Source organism: Herpailurus yagouaroundi, unplaced genomic scaffold, assembly GCF_014898765.1.
Source record: "Herpailurus yagouaroundi ecotype Mexico unplaced genomic scaffold, PumYag 198, whole genome shotgun sequence".
NCBI lineage: Eukaryota > Metazoa > Chordata > Mammalia > Carnivora > Felidae > Herpailurus > Herpailurus yagouaroundi.
The window spans coordinates 22,320,033-22,336,230 of record NW_024412429.1 but is presented as its reverse complement, the minus strand read 5'-3'; the positions used below and the strand labels follow the sequence as shown (position 1 = coordinate 22,336,230).

At 42.0% G+C, this 16,198-nt stretch overlaps 1 protein-coding gene across 1 annotated transcript in view; it reads left to right on the top strand.

The window, feature by feature from the left end:
* The first annotated feature begins 5,702 nt into the window (after positions 1-5,702).
* The window catches only part of UTRN (utrophin), a 492,724-nt gene continuing 482,228 nt past the window's right edge, over positions 5,703-16,198 (top strand). The window contains exon 1 of the mRNA XM_040448951.1: positions 5,703-5,766. Within this exon, the coding sequence (XP_040304885.1) occupies positions 5,718-5,766 (49 nt within the window). The 5' untranslated portion in view covers positions 5,703-5,717. The remainder of the gene's footprint in view (positions 5,767-16,198) is intronic.

Genomic DNA, 16,198 nt, shown 5'->3' with positions numbered 1-16,198 from the left:
GTCCCTCTTGTTCTTCTTTGCTGATTCTTCTTCCTAACGTTGGAGGGCATAGTACTTGGACTTCCTCTTTGTCCCACTTGCTCCCTTTGTCATCTCTCATCTTTTGGTTTGAAACACCATCTGAATCCTGGACTCATATTGCTAGCTCTGACCCAGTGATCTCCTGCTGACTCCTGCTGAACTGCATATTTCCTTTTTTTTTTTTTTTAATGTTTATTTCTTTTTGAGAGAGAGAGAGAGGGAGAGAGTTCAGGGGAGGGGCAAAGAAAGAGGGAGACAGAGAATCCCAAGCAGGCTCTGTGCTGTCAGCACAGAGCCTGATGCAGAGCTCCATCTCATGAAACTTGAGATCATGACCTGAGCTGAAATCAAGAGCCAGATGCTTAACCAACTCAGCCCCCCAGGTGCCCCTGGACTGCATACTCTGTTTCCTTTTGTACACTAGACATCTCCACATGCTTGTTCAAATCTGAACTCCTGATCTCCCTGTAAGGCAAACCTGATGCCACACTCCTGCCTATCCTTCTTAAAGGCAGTCTGATTCTTCCAGTTGTTCAGGTTGAACATTTTGGGGGCATCCTTGTAGTCTTTTCTTTTTCTTATAACCACATCCAATCTGTTTATCCAGAATCTAGTTGCATTTTATCATCTCCACAGTTATTGCTTTGGTGTAGGCCACCATTATTCTTGCCTCAATTTCTGCAGTCCCCTCTTTACTGGTCTCCCTGCTTTTCCCTTTGTCCCATGAAGGCTGGTCTCAGCCAGCAGCAGAGTGAGCCTCTTAAAAACTGAAGTAGATTCGTATCACCCTGGGTTCACAATTCTGCAGTGACCTCCCATTTTACCTAACAATAAAAGCTAAAGAGGGGCGCCTGGGTGGCTCAGTCGGTTAAGCGTTGGACTTGGGCTCAGGTCATGATCTCACGGTTTGTGAGTTCGAGCTGCATGTCGGGTTCTGTGCTGACAGCTTGGAGCCTGGAGCCTGCTTCTGATTCTATGTCTCTCTCTCTCCTCTCTACCCCACTCATACTCTGTCTCTCTCTCAAGAATAAATAAACATTAAAATTTTTTTTTAAAACCTAAAGACCTTACAGTGACCTCCAGGGTCCTGGGTGATCCTGCCCAACTTTGCCTCCCCTTACCCTTTTGCTCCTTGTTCACAGGTGAAGGTCTCTCAGTTCAGGACCTTTGCCTTGGTGGCCCCTGCCTGGAGCACTCATTCCTCAGGTGACCATATGGGGGACTCCCTCCTCTCCAGGACCTACCAGACCACCAGTGAAAACTGCAAAGCCTCCCTTCTTCACTCTTTACTCTGCACCATTTTCCCTGGCTTTATTCTGTTCCATGGCACTTATCAGCCACCAGCATGCTTGACAGTTTACTGGTTGGCATGCTGATGTCTCTCAAACAGAATGTGAGCTCCAGAGGACATGGTTGTCTGGGTTGAATCACTAGTATCCAGAAACGTACTTGGCACATAGCATATGCCCAATAAATAGATGTTGAGTGACTAAACAAATTGTGCTTTTTATTGCTTTCAACAAATGTGTAATCCCTGAGACACATATCATTTTGATCTTTATTGTACTGATTGATTAGCAAGCCTGTGACTGTTTCCCAAATGCTGATTGGCAGACCACTTGATGTTTTCAACAGTCGGGAAATGAGAAGACTAGGCCAATGTCATGGAGATGTGTGTCACTGCTGGGCTGTCAGCTGCACTTTCTTTTCCAAGTTTGCTCTTTATTCTGAGAATATGTTAATTTTTTATTTGGCATGAAAATACCCATTTAATGAAATGATGGTGATAGTTTTTCTAGGAGATGAATTCTGGCAGTAGGAAGCTTTCTTTGGGTTAAGCATGCCGAAAGGGCCCCAGAATTGGGTTCTCGAAAGTAACTGGGCTAATATTTTGCTTTGTTAACTGATTCGCATCCTCCCTTTCTCCTCCCTCCCCTCCCCCATCTCCTTCCCTCCCTGCCTCCTTTTCTTCCTTCCTCACTTTCCTTTTTTCCTTTCTAGTAAGAAAGTCCTTCTGGAAACAAGTCTTAGATGGAGGCTCATTTTAGGAATGTGACAGTGCGTTGCTATTCTCTTTAATCAGGGCGGACAGGCAGGGTGTAGCTTTCTATAAAGCAGGGTTTGGGGGATGGGACTGGCAGGTAGATCACCCCAGGCCCCTGAGGGTTCTTCATGGGTTTGGAACATAATTTAAAATTACTGCTTTAGTTGATGGGCGCCTGACTGGCTCAGGCGGTGGAGCATGCGACTCTGGATCTCGGGGTTGTAAGTTCGAGCCCCACATTGGTTGTAGAGATTACTTAAAAATAAAATCTTAAAAAAAATAAATAAAATCACTGCTTTAGTTAATAAATTCTAGGGGACTTGCATGCCCTATTAATAAGAAAGGTCTTACCTTAGTCTCAGAGAGGAGTTAGGTTTTGTTTTGTTTCTGCAAATAACTAGCTTTATGACCTTGAATAAATCACTCAGTCTGTACAGTTAATTGATTTGTTTGTAAGGGTAGGAGTGTGCACTAGATGACCTCACACTGATCACTTTATAAGCTCCGGAGAACCAAATTGTTAATGCTTCATCGTCAGAGCGATGCCAGCGAAGGGTCGCGTTCTGTTACCTTCTTTCTTATTGTTGTAATTTCGGTTTTGTCTGAACTGATCTTGTGACCTTCCCGAATATTGTACACACTTGGGTTCTTCCAAACAATATTGTTTTGGGGATTACAGAAGGGATTGTATGATAGCATTTGGGATAAACATGTTATCTCTAAATTGGGTTAGGTGTCAAGTATAGTATGATGTTATTATTTTATACAAGATTTGAAAAGCAGAATAAGACGCTACCGTATTTAAAAATTTTATTAGCACTGCCTTGTATCTTGTAATACAGCTCTGAATCACTATTCAGATGTGGTTTTGAATCTAAGCATGGCCACCTTTTGGCTCTGTGAACTTGGGCAAATTGCTTAGCTGCTTTGTGTCTCAGTTTCCTTATCAATAAATTGAAGGTAGTAATAGTACCTACTTCTTTGTGTTATAAAAATTAAAGATGTTAATATATGTAAATATTTCTTAAGTACATCCAGAATTTTTGCTTTTTATTATTGCTATTATTATTATTTTTTAAGTCAACTTTATGCCCAATATGGGGCTTGAAGTCATGACCCTGAGATGAAGGGTCACAATGCTTTACCGACTGAGCCAGCCATGTGCCCCCCAAATTTTGCTTTTTTTAAAAATTTAGATTATTTATTTATTAAAGATTATTTTAAATTTTTATTTATTTGTGGGGGGGGAGAGAGAAAGAGAGAGTGAACATGAACAGGGGAGAGGGACAGAAGGAGAGAGAGAGAATACCAAGTGTGAATGCTTCATGCTGAGTGTGGAGCCTGACTCGGGGCTTAAGCCCATGACCCTGAGACCATGATCTGAGCTGAAATCAAGAGTCGGATGCTCAACCGACTGAGCCACACAGGTGCCCCTAAAATTTTTTTTTAATTTTATTTTTTGAGAGACAGCAAGAGAGAGAGTAAGTGTGCAAGTGGAGGAGGGGCTGTGAGGGAGAAAGAGAATCTGAAGCAGGCTCAGCGTGAAGCCCGACTCAGGGGCCCAATCTCACCACTTTGGGACCATAACCTGAGCTGAAAGCAAGAGTTTAACACTCAACCAACTGAGCCACTCAGGCATCCCCAGAATTTTGCTTTAAAGCTTTTTCTCTTTGTATTTACTATGAAGACATTCTAGGATAGACAGAGCATTTTCAGGTCATTTTATACACTTTTAGGTGGCATGATTAATTTTCATATGGAACTCATTTATTTTTGTCTTGTGTGTTTGCCATATATTTGACACATTTTTCTGGTAGGATTTTTAAAAAAATAACTCTGCCTTCATATAAAATCCCTCCCCCTTTACCCCATTTCTTTCTTTCTTTCTTTTTTTCCTTTTCAAAGGCATGGTACTGTGGTCTTTTGTCTGGGACCCCTGTAGTTGACTCTTGGTATGGCTTAGCATACATACCTCCTCGAAATCTAATTTACAACCAGTTTATTTAGGTCATTTGCAAATGTATTAGTGAGAGAGAGGCTGCACTCATGTACCAAAAGAAATGTCAAAATTCAGCGGCTCAAAAAAGATCAAGGTTTATTTCTCTCTCACCTTACAGTTCAGACTTGATAAGTGATATTGGTGGCTCTGCTCCATACGGCCTCTCAGGGATCCTGGTCCCTTCTTTCTTGTTATTTGGCATCCCACATTGTTGTCTCATCTTCTCGGTTGTGGCTGGCACCTCAATACTATGTCCAAGTTGTAGTCCAAAGGAAGGCGAAGAGAGGAAGGGAGAAAAAAAAAACAATTTCCTTTTTAAAGGATGTGACCTAGCGGTTGCATGCACGATTCACTTGCCATCCCGCTGGTGGCAGCTAAGTCACATGGCCTCATTTGGCTGCAGTGGACCTTGAGAAATGTGTTTTGCGGTGATTCAGCCCTGTGCTGAGCTAAAACTGACCGGGAGAGGGGAGAGGGCTGGATTGGATTTCTGACCAAAAAAAAAAAAGGGAGAATGGATAATGCTAAATATACTTTTATTTATAACAACTTGGTGAGCCAGGTTTGAATTTAGAATTCTCCAACTCCTTGGAGTTCTGTGCCAGAGCATGGTTGGGGGAGAGAGCTGGCTCGGACTTTCTCCTTTGTTTTGTCACGGGGGCTTACATTCTGTACTGACGAGGACTTTGCACACACAAGTCGGTGGTCTCCCTGGCCAGACATCTGGGGTCTCTCTCCCGTCTCACTTGCAAACAGTGGTGTGAGAAGTGAGCTCCTTGGGAAGCGAGCTCAGGGCTCATTTGGGTGGGATTATAAGGAGCCTGGGTGCCTAGGGTATGTTTTGAAAGAGGTTGTATGGGCTCTCCATGTGTGCCCATGTCCATCTACTTGGCTCTGCGATGTCTCTGTCCCATAGGGAGGGGTGGGACTGGAAGGGGACCAGAATAAGAGCCTTTGAAAAGGTGGTGTTTCAGGCAGGGCCTCTGTAGTCTCGGTCTTTGAGTGGTCCTCTAAAGAGAAACAGTAATTTGATGTACTTCTTAGTTTTCCACTTTCCCCTTGCTGCAGTTTCATTAATACTCATATTTATCATTTATAGTGTACACATTATATATATAATCTACTAAGAGTGGCATATTTTTGGAATGAACGGAGTGTCATTTTAATGGATGGTGAGGATGTATAAGGGCACGGTGAGGGAGGCTGGAGAATATTCACTTATTTAGCTTAATGTTTTCAACAGCTTAAAAAAACAACCCTTTGAGTGGCCCTTGTGATTCAGTGGCAGTATGCCCAGACTCAAGGGAGCCAGTGTTGGGAATGAAAACTCGATTCACTTTGAAAATCTAGAAAAAAAAAAGTAACTAAACAAGTTCCACGAATGTGCCTGATGGCTTGGGTCCTCCGAGAGCAAGCGGAGTACTTGTGCTGGGCCAGGTCTCCACATTCCCTTTCTGCACAGCCTTTGGCTCTTTCCTCCTCAGGCCCTGGGCCTGGCTAGCTGAGACCAGGATGCCGATTTCACCTGTCCCAGGGCGGAGCCACTGCTGCTCTCAGAAATCCCGACCGCTTGCCCGTGGGAAATGTCGCAGTTTGGCGTCTAAGACCGCTGTTGGGTAGATTCAGCGAGCCACCGCCTTCCTGGATTGACGGATGGGTTATGATACACTCTCAATCTCTCATCCCAAACCCTGGGAACCAGGTGTGTTTCAGGATTAATGTTTTTTTAAACTTTCAGACAGCTTAGGGTACATATATCACATATTATGCAGTGTCTTTGGGGGAGTTTGGAACAGCACCCTGTAATTAAGTATATTAATATTTCTGCAGCAAAGTGTATGAATATTCATTCTACATGGGACACAAACAAGGTTATAAATAGCCTCTGGGGCAGTTCAGGTCATGTTTTGCTGCCAAATGGGTTACGACAAAACCTTTGGTTTCCAGAACTTTTGGGATGCTGGCATCATGAATTCCAGGGACTGTGCGTCTGCGATAGGGACTCTTTTCTCGGGGTTTGCTCTCTGCCGGACGCTTTCCTGTACTGCATTTTGCAGTGTTCACAACAGATGTGGGAGGAAGATATTCCATTATCCCTTCCCCTGTTTGTCTCCCTTCCTCCCTTCCTTGCTTCCTTTTCTTTCTTTCCTGGAAACTGAAGTTTAGTGAGGTCCAGTGACTTGCTTGAGGTCAAGAGGAGGAGGCTAGGACTGAAGGCCTGGGCACTTACCTGCTATAAAAAGTTTCTAATTTGCTTGTTTGAAACTTTGGAATACAGATTGGCTTGTGGAATCCTATTTCACATTTAATGGTAGCTGAAAGACAATACAGCACTAAAAGCACCATTAGAAGTAATGACCCCTTACAACATTGTGTCTTGATAAAATGCCTTGTAAGTTCACCCGGCAGGGTCAGGAAGTGGGATCTGGGGCTTGCCCTTATCTGTAGATGATCTCCCTTCCTGCGGCTTCCTGGGTCCTCCTCCAGGCCCGGCAGGGGCCATCGGTCAGGGCACTGTTCCAGGACTGAGGGGAATGTGGGCAGGACATGGGCACAGTGTGGGGCGGAGAGGGGAAGATTTGGTTTTTGGTGTGATGGAAGAGGTCAGGGATGGGGAAACTGGCTGAGGTTCTGCCGCTACTTGGTTAGGGCCGCATTCCAGACTCGTGTTCCTGTTTTTGTAGCAGTCACCATGGATGCTCCAGAAGGAGGTATCAGAGAAGTGGTGAATTTAGGGGATCTGTTAGGTAGGGCTGCTGCTTGGTGATATTTTGTCTTTATGAATATTGGCCAAAGTGGCCCTTCTAGGTGGACAATCAGACAAAGGCATCTCTTGTGGAGAGACACATTCTGATGGACACAACCTACTTAGTGGGCTGTGCCTCTGTGCCAAGAAGAAGGTGTTCTTTTCCTCAGAGCCCCTGTGCTGGCTGGGTTTCAATCCCCTTTGCCACTCTGGCCTGGTGTCCTCATGCAGTGGGCAGGCTGCATACCCCAATGTGGCAGTGTGGCCTTAGTAGGGATCTGCCACCTTAGGATCCTTGGAACTGCTTTGTGATGGTCCCGAGGGGTGAGTAGCTACGATGACCATCCGTGGGTGAGGACACTGTAACATACTCACGTAAGCTGCGTAGGCTCATCTCAGCAGTTGGTGCCTCGTGGCTCCTTGTCATCCTGATCAGGACGGTTCCCTGTACGCTCCCTCCCTCCAAAATGGAAGAGACAGCAGAAGGATTTCAGGATGTGTCTCCCCCAAGCGCTTAATCCTTCACTGCTTCTCTTGTTTCATTATTGTATTAAAAGGCACACGGGCTGATATCGATTCTCATTTGGACGTAAGCGGTGGTGGTTGGCACTTACTGACCTCTTAGCTCCCATTCATGTATGTTGTGTTTCAGCGGGCTCCTGGGTGCGCCATTTGAGTTGGGAAATGCGGTTTGGTTAAAAGAAAACATCGGAAATTAGAAGGTCTGGGAAATATATTAGTATACCAGTCTCTTTGTTAGCAGTATCTTCATTGACATGACCCTCATTTAAAATTCAGCAGGATTTGTTAAACTTTTACTTCACCTAATATATAGGTCTGGGAGTCTTGGCCAGAGTCAGTGTTTTTTACGGGAAGTATCTGGATATACATTAACCTTTTAAAATTGTAACCAGTTAGTTACACCATAAAAATTAGCAATGTGTGAACGAATTGATTGCCTGCTAACTCCAGAGCGCATAAGGAAAATTAATTTTATATTGAGAAAGTATTTCCTAAAAGAGTGGAAGGAGACCAAGAGCTAATGAGCTTATGTGCTGAAACTTTTCAAATACATGATTTTATTTCCTCCCTACGGTGATTCTTTGGGGAAGATGGAAGTGTTTCTATTTCATAAATGAGAAAACATTTATTAGTCAAGTCTTACAAGTATTTGGTTATACTTAAAAGATTACACTCCATCTTATTCCAGACTCCTACAGAAAGTCACATAAAGAGTAGAATTTGAAAAAAAAAAAAACAAAAAACTCAACAAAAATGCAGAAGGGGTAGAATGAGTTGATTAGTTAGATAAGGCCAAGAGGTGTTAGTTCATAGAAGTTCTGCTTGCTGTAATAGACGATGCCCTGTCCCACCGTTAAACTTTGTATGCAAGTTGTCTGAGTGTTGTATTAGGCAATGCAGAGAGGAGAATGGTTAGTAATAAGATTGACATTATCCATGAATGTTTTTTTTTTTAATTAATTTGTTTTTTTAAAGTAGGTTCCATGCCCAATGTGGGGCTTGAACTCATAACCCTGAGATCAAGAGTTGTGTGCTCTACCGACTAAGCCAACCAGGCACCCATCCATAAATATTGAAAAAGGTGTTTACTAATGTGAAACACAGGTTTTTTTCTCCTGGCCCTGAGGCCCCAAAAGACCATTTTTTTCTGGAACCTCATAATGGGATAGTGAATGATAGGGAGAAAGCTAAAACTATCTCTTCAGCTATATGTGATGTCTAGACTAACAGACTTTTGACGAGTTGCATCCTTTTCTTGTAAGTCACGTAACAAATTTATAAAATCATTTTTGAAAATAGAGATGGGAAGAAGTTCTCTAGTGATCTTCCTTAAATCAGCAGCAAATTTAAAAGATCCTGGTATCTCAGTAAGTTATCAGACTGTTGTAATATGAGGATAATATCTACCCTTATCTTTCTTTTCAATAATTAATTTAAAAAATGAGGTCCTCAGACTTTCCTGCTAAGAAACTCTTTGCTGTATGATCATATCTCATGGTACTTTCCCATAGTTGTGTGTATGTATTTCTATTCTCACAGTATGGAATTCTTAATAGAAGCTTTCTTTCTGGGTTTTATTCTTTCCTTTCCTGAAAATAGCTTCCAGATGGGATTATTTTTTTTTGACAGACCTCAAGTCCTTATGTTTTACCATTGTCTGATCTGTTATCCCTTCTGAGTTTCATTTTTGGCTTAGGTACTCTGCGTTTAGTATTTTTTAATACTCTGTAATATATACTGAAAATATTTGGCAGCTGTTATGAAGCTGCACAGTAATCTGGTAATGATACAGTGCTCTGGGTTTCTCTGTCACTCCCAGTTTATTAAGGAAAAATCTTCCTTCATTGTATTCCTTCTTTCTTAACTCCTTTTGTGTTTGCTTAGAAGATGGGCATAAAGATAGCTTCATCTAATTCCTTTGCAATGTCTACTGAAAAAATAGAAAAACAAATTTGTTTAAAATTTGTTTGAATTAAAGTAAATGTTTATAATATTTAATTAGGCTTAAACATTTTTTTTAAATGTGTATTTATTTTTGAGGGACAGAGACAGGGCGTGAGTGGGGGAGAGGCAGAGATAGAGGGAGGAGACACAGAATCCGAAGTAGGCTCCAGGCTCCCAGCTGTCGGCACAGAGACCGACATGGGGCTCAAACCCACGGACTCTGAGATCATGACCTGAGCCGAAGTCGGACACTTAACCTACTGAGCCACCCAGGCGCCCCTTTAATTATGCTTTTAAAAATTAATCTTTCATATTTTTCTGAATTCAGCCATATGCATTTCACTCCTTTAAATATCGTGATCTGGTGATCAGGCCTTTCCCTAGGCAGTGCTGTTTTGGGGTGTGTTTGAGTGCAGTGCCCTGTTTCTATAGTTGCATGTTCTCTTTTGCCAGAGATCTTGACACTTATGGATAGGTTGCTAAAATGCTTTAAATTATTTACTTTTGAGACATTTGCATGGATTAGGGATTTAGATTATTGTTCCCCAAGAGTAATTTAGTTTACTAATATCCCTGTGTTTCTTATTTTGTCTTTGTCCTTTCTTCAATAAAGGAGTCTGGTAGGTTTTCCTATATTTTATTTACCATAAGATTTTATATACTGTAAGATTTATTTGAGACATTGTATCTATCTTCAGTTTTTGGACCCAAACTTTTAAAGTAAATTTTTGAAAATGTAAACTCCGGTGCCTGGGCGGCTCAGTCAGTTGTGTCCAACTCTTGATTTTGGCTAGGACATGATGTCATGGTTCATGGGTCTGAGCCCTGTGTTGGGCTCTGTGTTAATCGCACGGAGCCTGCTTGGGATTCTCTTTCTCTCTCTCTCTGCCCATTCTCCATTTATGTGTGTGCATGTGCTCTCTCTCTCTCTCTCTCTCTCAAAATAAATAAATAAAAACTTAAAAAAAGTGAACTTTGGGGACTAAGAAGCAACTTGATGGCTCTGTTACATTTGAGTGGATCTGTAGAGTTGCTATGAAGATGCAGTGAGTTAACAGTGTTTGGCTAGTACTGTTATTGGCTAGTACTGTTAGAGGCTCTTTTGTCCTTGTCATTATTACTATTTCCCGCCTTCCTTCTTGTCCTCTATTGCCTCTTGCATCATTTGCTCTTGACTTTCTGCAGACTGTTGAGGGAGATAACCACTACATCTCTTGGCCCAAGTTACTAGGTCTGTCTGAATGGACGTCGATCATGTTTCCAGTCTCTGAATTGGTTGGCACATGCCTGATTCTGGCTGGATTTCATCAGGTCGGGAGTCAGGGGGTTAGCAGGAGATTGAGGAAGAATAAGATTGAGACAGGCGTGGCATTCTGGAGCAAAAGACAGTTTCTCAAAGGGAGGCTTATAGAGGTGAAAACATTAATCAAAACAAATTAATGTAGGGGTGCCTGGGTGGCTCAGTCGGTTAAACAGCTGACTTTGGCTCAGGTCATGATCTCATGGCTACACTGGTGAGTTTGAGCCCCACGTTGGGCTCTGTGCTGACAGCTCAGAGCCTGGAGCCTGCTTCTAGTTCTGTGTCTCCCTCTCTCTCTGCCCCTCTCCTGCTCGTGTGCTGTCTCTCCCTCTCTCTCTCAAAAACTAAATAAATGTTAAAAAAATAAAAAAAAACCAAATTAGTGTAAAAACAGTAATGAGATAATTTAGTGCCACTTACTCTGTTTTCCACCCCTTCCTTTCAGTCATGCAGTGAAATATTAGAATTCAGGCTGATGATAGATTCACATAAGCCTCGTTTAATACTGGGAATATTCACCTGAGTCAGCTATGTGTAAATCTGTTAAGTACTTTCCCAACTCAGAGATTCTCCTTGTGCTTTATGTACCAGGTTCTCTTATGGCCTCTTCCTGCCAGTGGGAGTGTGGTGGGGGAAGGTACTGGTTGAAATCACTCAATCACTCAGATAAGCTTATCGTTCATCAGTGGCCATATGGGCACAGATGTTTGGAATCAGCTGATAAGTTTAAGTAATCTCTAACACATCATTGTAAACACATTTGCATGTTTAGTGTTTGCTTAACTCGAACCTGAAACACGACATGAAGTAATTTGGTGTATAAGTAGTGTTGCAGGAATAAGAAGTATAGCTTAAATTGTTTTTGCATGCTTACTACGCCCATCGTTATTTAACTTTTAATATTATTTCTACACACACCACACACCTTCCCCCGACCCCGTGTATTCGTATGTGTTTGTATACACATATATGTGTGTATACATAGAGATGTACACACATGAATTCATTTCATTCTCACGACAACCCTATGAATGTGGCATTTCTATCATTATCCCCATTTTACCAGGAAACCAAGGCACGGAGTGCCTACCTAACTTACCTGGCTCAGTGCAGGTAGTGAGCACCAGGGCTAGAAATTAAAAGTGGGTGCCACACTCTTCATCACCATCCTGTAGCGCTTCTCAGTGCTTAGTCTTTAACTCCAAGCAAATGATAATTATAGCCAATCTGTCCAAAGTTATTTTGTTAGAAAGAAAATGTAAAAAACTATACATTAAAAAAAATGGAAACTGGTTTCTGTTGCTTAGCATGTATGCGACTTTGTTTGGGATTTCGTTGTTTCTGTTCGTTCAGTAAAGACTTTAGTTGTCTGGGTATTTGTGTGGCAAACGGTCTTTGTGACTCTCTACGGTATGTCCTATGTTAGTGAACGCCCATTGAGTGTGTCCATTGGATTTACCACCTCTTGTCTGGGCACCTTTATGAGCCGATGCCCAAAAGTTTGTGAGTGGCTTTTCACAGTGGTCCTGGAGGTGACTCTGTGGGCCTGGAATTTATTTCAATCACCTAACTCACCATTGGGACTTGCCTCCTAGGGCCTCTATCTTTTCTTATTAGGTATTGGAAATTAAAGAAACTGACTTAGAAATGTTTTCCCCCCAGGGGCCTGTTAAGTGAGACTGATATTTTGGTGGGCAGAGTGTTGAAGAAAAAGTAAAAAAGATTTTGTGGACCATTTCATGTCACTGCCATTGAACAATGTTCAACATGTAGGGACTGGGTACATGTATCAAAGATTAATGACTAGAACACTTTAGACTTAAGTCATAGGAAAATGTGCAGGGCAGATTTGATTTTGACATTTTTAGAAGATACACTTCTGTTTAAATATAGAGAGGGGCACTATTTTGGTCTGCCTGGGGGTTCAGGGTCTGATTCCCCCATTTAAGTAATAATGACATTTGTAGTTAGAGTGCTAGGGTGACTCAGTAAAGTGTCTGACTCTTGATTTTGGCTTAGGTCATGATCTTATGGTTCCTGGGTTCGAGCCCCACTTTGGACCCCCACACTGGCAGCGCTGAGCCTGCTTGGGGTTCTCTTTCTCTGTGCCTCTCTCTCTGCCCCTCCCCTGCTCATGTGCATATCTCTCTCCTCTCTCTCTCTCTCTGTCTCTCTCCTCTCTCTCTTTCTCCTTCTCTCTCAAAATAAATAAATACACTTAAAAAAAAAGACATTTGTAGTTATGAAGGAAACTTGGTAATTCTTAAATTTGGTGATTGAATTGATTATACTTCCTTCCCTAGGCTATTAAATTGTCATGCCCACTAGGTAAATTGTGAATTAAATGCTATAAATATTGTTTGTAAATATTTTAACATCATTCATCTCTATTCCTCTTATCAAGACTAATTGATTATTATCATTGAAAGAATTATTACCATTTGAATAAGAGCAGAACAATCCTTTTGCTCAAATTAATGATCTGATGGAAAAGAGCAAGGCAATACATTTTTCAGATGCTCTGTTTTGAATGTTAGGGAATGTTGAATATTCCTAGATCAGAATCCATGGAGCACAACATTAATCTTTACTTGGCTTTAAAGTCATTTAATAGTACCTTTGATTTTTTACTTCAACTATCTCAGAAACACAAAGATTTACAAAAAATAAAGGAAAAAACACATTATTGCATTTCTTGCTTTCTTTCTATCACTTATCTTTTTGTGATACATGAAAGATATGTCAGAATGTGGGTAAAATATTTTTAATGGGCTTTTGTGACTTGCAGTGACTTAATCGAACAGGCTATATGTGAGCTTCTAAACCAAGTAATTTGGGCAAAAGTTTGCAATTTTATGAATTTGCTGGCACACCTTATCTTTCTTCACCTGAGACGTTTCCACCCTCCTTAGGTCCCCATAGTCAGTTTCACTGGATTTTGTGGGGAAATATTGGCATCCAATTGTGATGTTTTTTTCTGGTTCAAAAGAAGGTCTTGATAAATTATTTCTGTATTTCATAATGTTACTATTAGAAACATGCCTGTTCCCATTCAGCCCAGATGGGAAGTATTTCTGTGTTTTTAAAACTTACAGGTAGGCCTCTTAATTGATCACAAGGTACTGAGCATTTGGGTTATAGGGCTGTCTGTACTGGGTATTTTGTCTTTATTATTATTATTTTTTATTTTTTAAAAATAAAAATAAATTTTTATTTATTTTTGAGAGAGAGAGAGACAGAGTGCGAGTGGGGGGAGGGGCAGAGAGAAGGAGGCACAGAATCCGAAGCAGGCTCCAGGCTCTGAGCTGTCAGCACAGAGCCTGATGTGGGGCTCGAACCCACGAACTATGAGATCATGACCTGAGCTGAAATCTGGCACTTAACTGACTGAGCCACCCAGGTGCCCCTTGTCTTTCATTATTAATATGCTTGATACGGTTGGGCTCCAGGCTATCTGTGGAGCCTGCTTAAGATTCTCTGTCCTCTGCCCCTCCCCCGAACGCACATGCCCACGAGCTCCACACTTAGCCTGTAGCCCAACAAGGGTCTTGATCTCATGACTCTGAGGTCATGATCTGAGTTGATATCAAGAATCAGATACTTAACCAACTAAGCCACCCAGGCGCCCCTATTTGAATTTGTAATAAAATTTTAATGCAATTTTTTATTTTCAGTCTGTGAAGTGAATTGCGGTCCCCAAATAGCAGCCGTAATTTGGCTGGATTGAATTACTGAATGTACAGTACAATTTCACATTTAAAAATAAAGGCAAGACATGTAATCTGATGCTATAACTATAAAAGTTTGCTATGTATGAAATGACTGTGTATCATATTGTAAATATTAAATTCACATTCCAAATAAGACCTAATCATGAAAAGAATACTTAACTGACAGTTAAATATTTGGCAAGATCGTCTTTTGGAATTCGGGACTGTGAGAAGCAAGGCTTGTCTGCACACTACCGCCATGTGAAGCCAGTGCCCGGCGTATGGTAATGAGGCCATTTTAGGACTCTTCCTAAGAATAAGTTGAAGACAGCAGAACTTGTAGTTAAAAGTAGAAGAGTGGGGGGCGCCTGGGTGGCGCAGTCGGTTAAGCGTCCGACTTCAGCTCAGGTCACGATCTCACGGTCCGTGAGTTTGAGCCCCGCGTCAGGCTCTGGGCTGATGGCTCGGAGCCTGGAGTCTGTTTCCGATTCTGTGTCTCCCTCTCACTCTGCCCCTCCCCCGTTCATGCTCTCTCTCTCTGAAAAAAAAAAAAATATTTAAAAAAAAAATAATAAAAAAAAAAAAAAAAAAAAAAAGTAGAAGAGTGGATATACGTTTATCGCTGCTTGCGGCCATAACGACACTATAATTACAGCCAAAGAACAAAAGAAAGAAAGAAAAGTAATGTGGCCAAAAGGAGGTGGAGACGAAGTGGCTTTGGATGGGCCAGGCATCACGTGTTGGCAGATGATGGCAGAGTGGTAACTACTGAGGGGTCCAGGCCAGAGGGTGGTGGTGGGAGGCTTCTTACTGCACGCCCCAGACTTTGTAAGGCCCCTGATGTAGAGTCACTACCACCGCCTGAGGTTGGGTCCGGGGAAAGTGGGAGATGTTTGGGGTTAAAATCCAGGAGTTTGGTTGAGGTCTGTAAACCGTGTGCTCTGCTTCTTAGGTCTCTCCTCTTCTTCCTTAACCCGCACAGCAGAATATGGATTTATATATTCTCTAGAGAAATTGAACTCTAGAGATCTGTCCCAGAGAAGAGAAGGGTGAGGTTCTGGGTTGACACCAAGAAGATGAAGGGACCTCAAGACTGGGAAACCCCAGAATTCCTGAAGCTATACCAGCCCCAGATCAGAGGATGCTTTTATTGGGAGGATAGCATAGTTACAGCCTGGAATCTGATGACCTCCCGTGAGTCTACCAGTCGGTAGGTCACATCCAAGCACGTAGAGCTTGGGCATTTGACTGCCTCATTCTGAAATGTGAGGGGCTGCCGGGAGTCTGACGTTTGAGGGAAGCTTCCATTGCTAAAGCCAAATCCAACTAACAGGAAAAAGAAAGTTAGGGGAAAGGGAGAAAATGATATAATAAATATCCTCAGAGAGATGGGAGAATCATTGCCTCTTTGCAATAAGAGCAGGATGGTATAAAAAAGGAATATAAGGAATGCTATAAGAAAGGAATCCTGGAAATTATGATATCAGAAATAAAAAAAAAAGTGGATAGAGACTGGAAGAGTGGATATAACAGAGGTAAGGCCTTAATAGCTGTAGCAGAAATTTTGGAAATAATGTCTGACTTACACTCAGAAAGTAGCAGTACAAGTGTACTATTTAGAAATGACTGAATGTCAGGACAAAGAGACGGCGGTAGCCCCTTCCTTGAAAGAAGGACTGAGGCAGGACTACTGCATTTTGTTAGAGTCCTAACAAAATTACTCTTTTGGCAGTCCCAGAAGCCTCCGTGAATAATATGGTCCCCTAAATTTTTTCAGTAGTTGTCTTGTCCCAGTGCCAGTTTCTTTAGAAATCACTCACTGTGCATGTGGATTGTAAATGTCCTGATTATTTTGAGACAAGCTTTGACTCACTTTAGCCACACACTCTCTGTATTGCTAGTGTTATGGGAA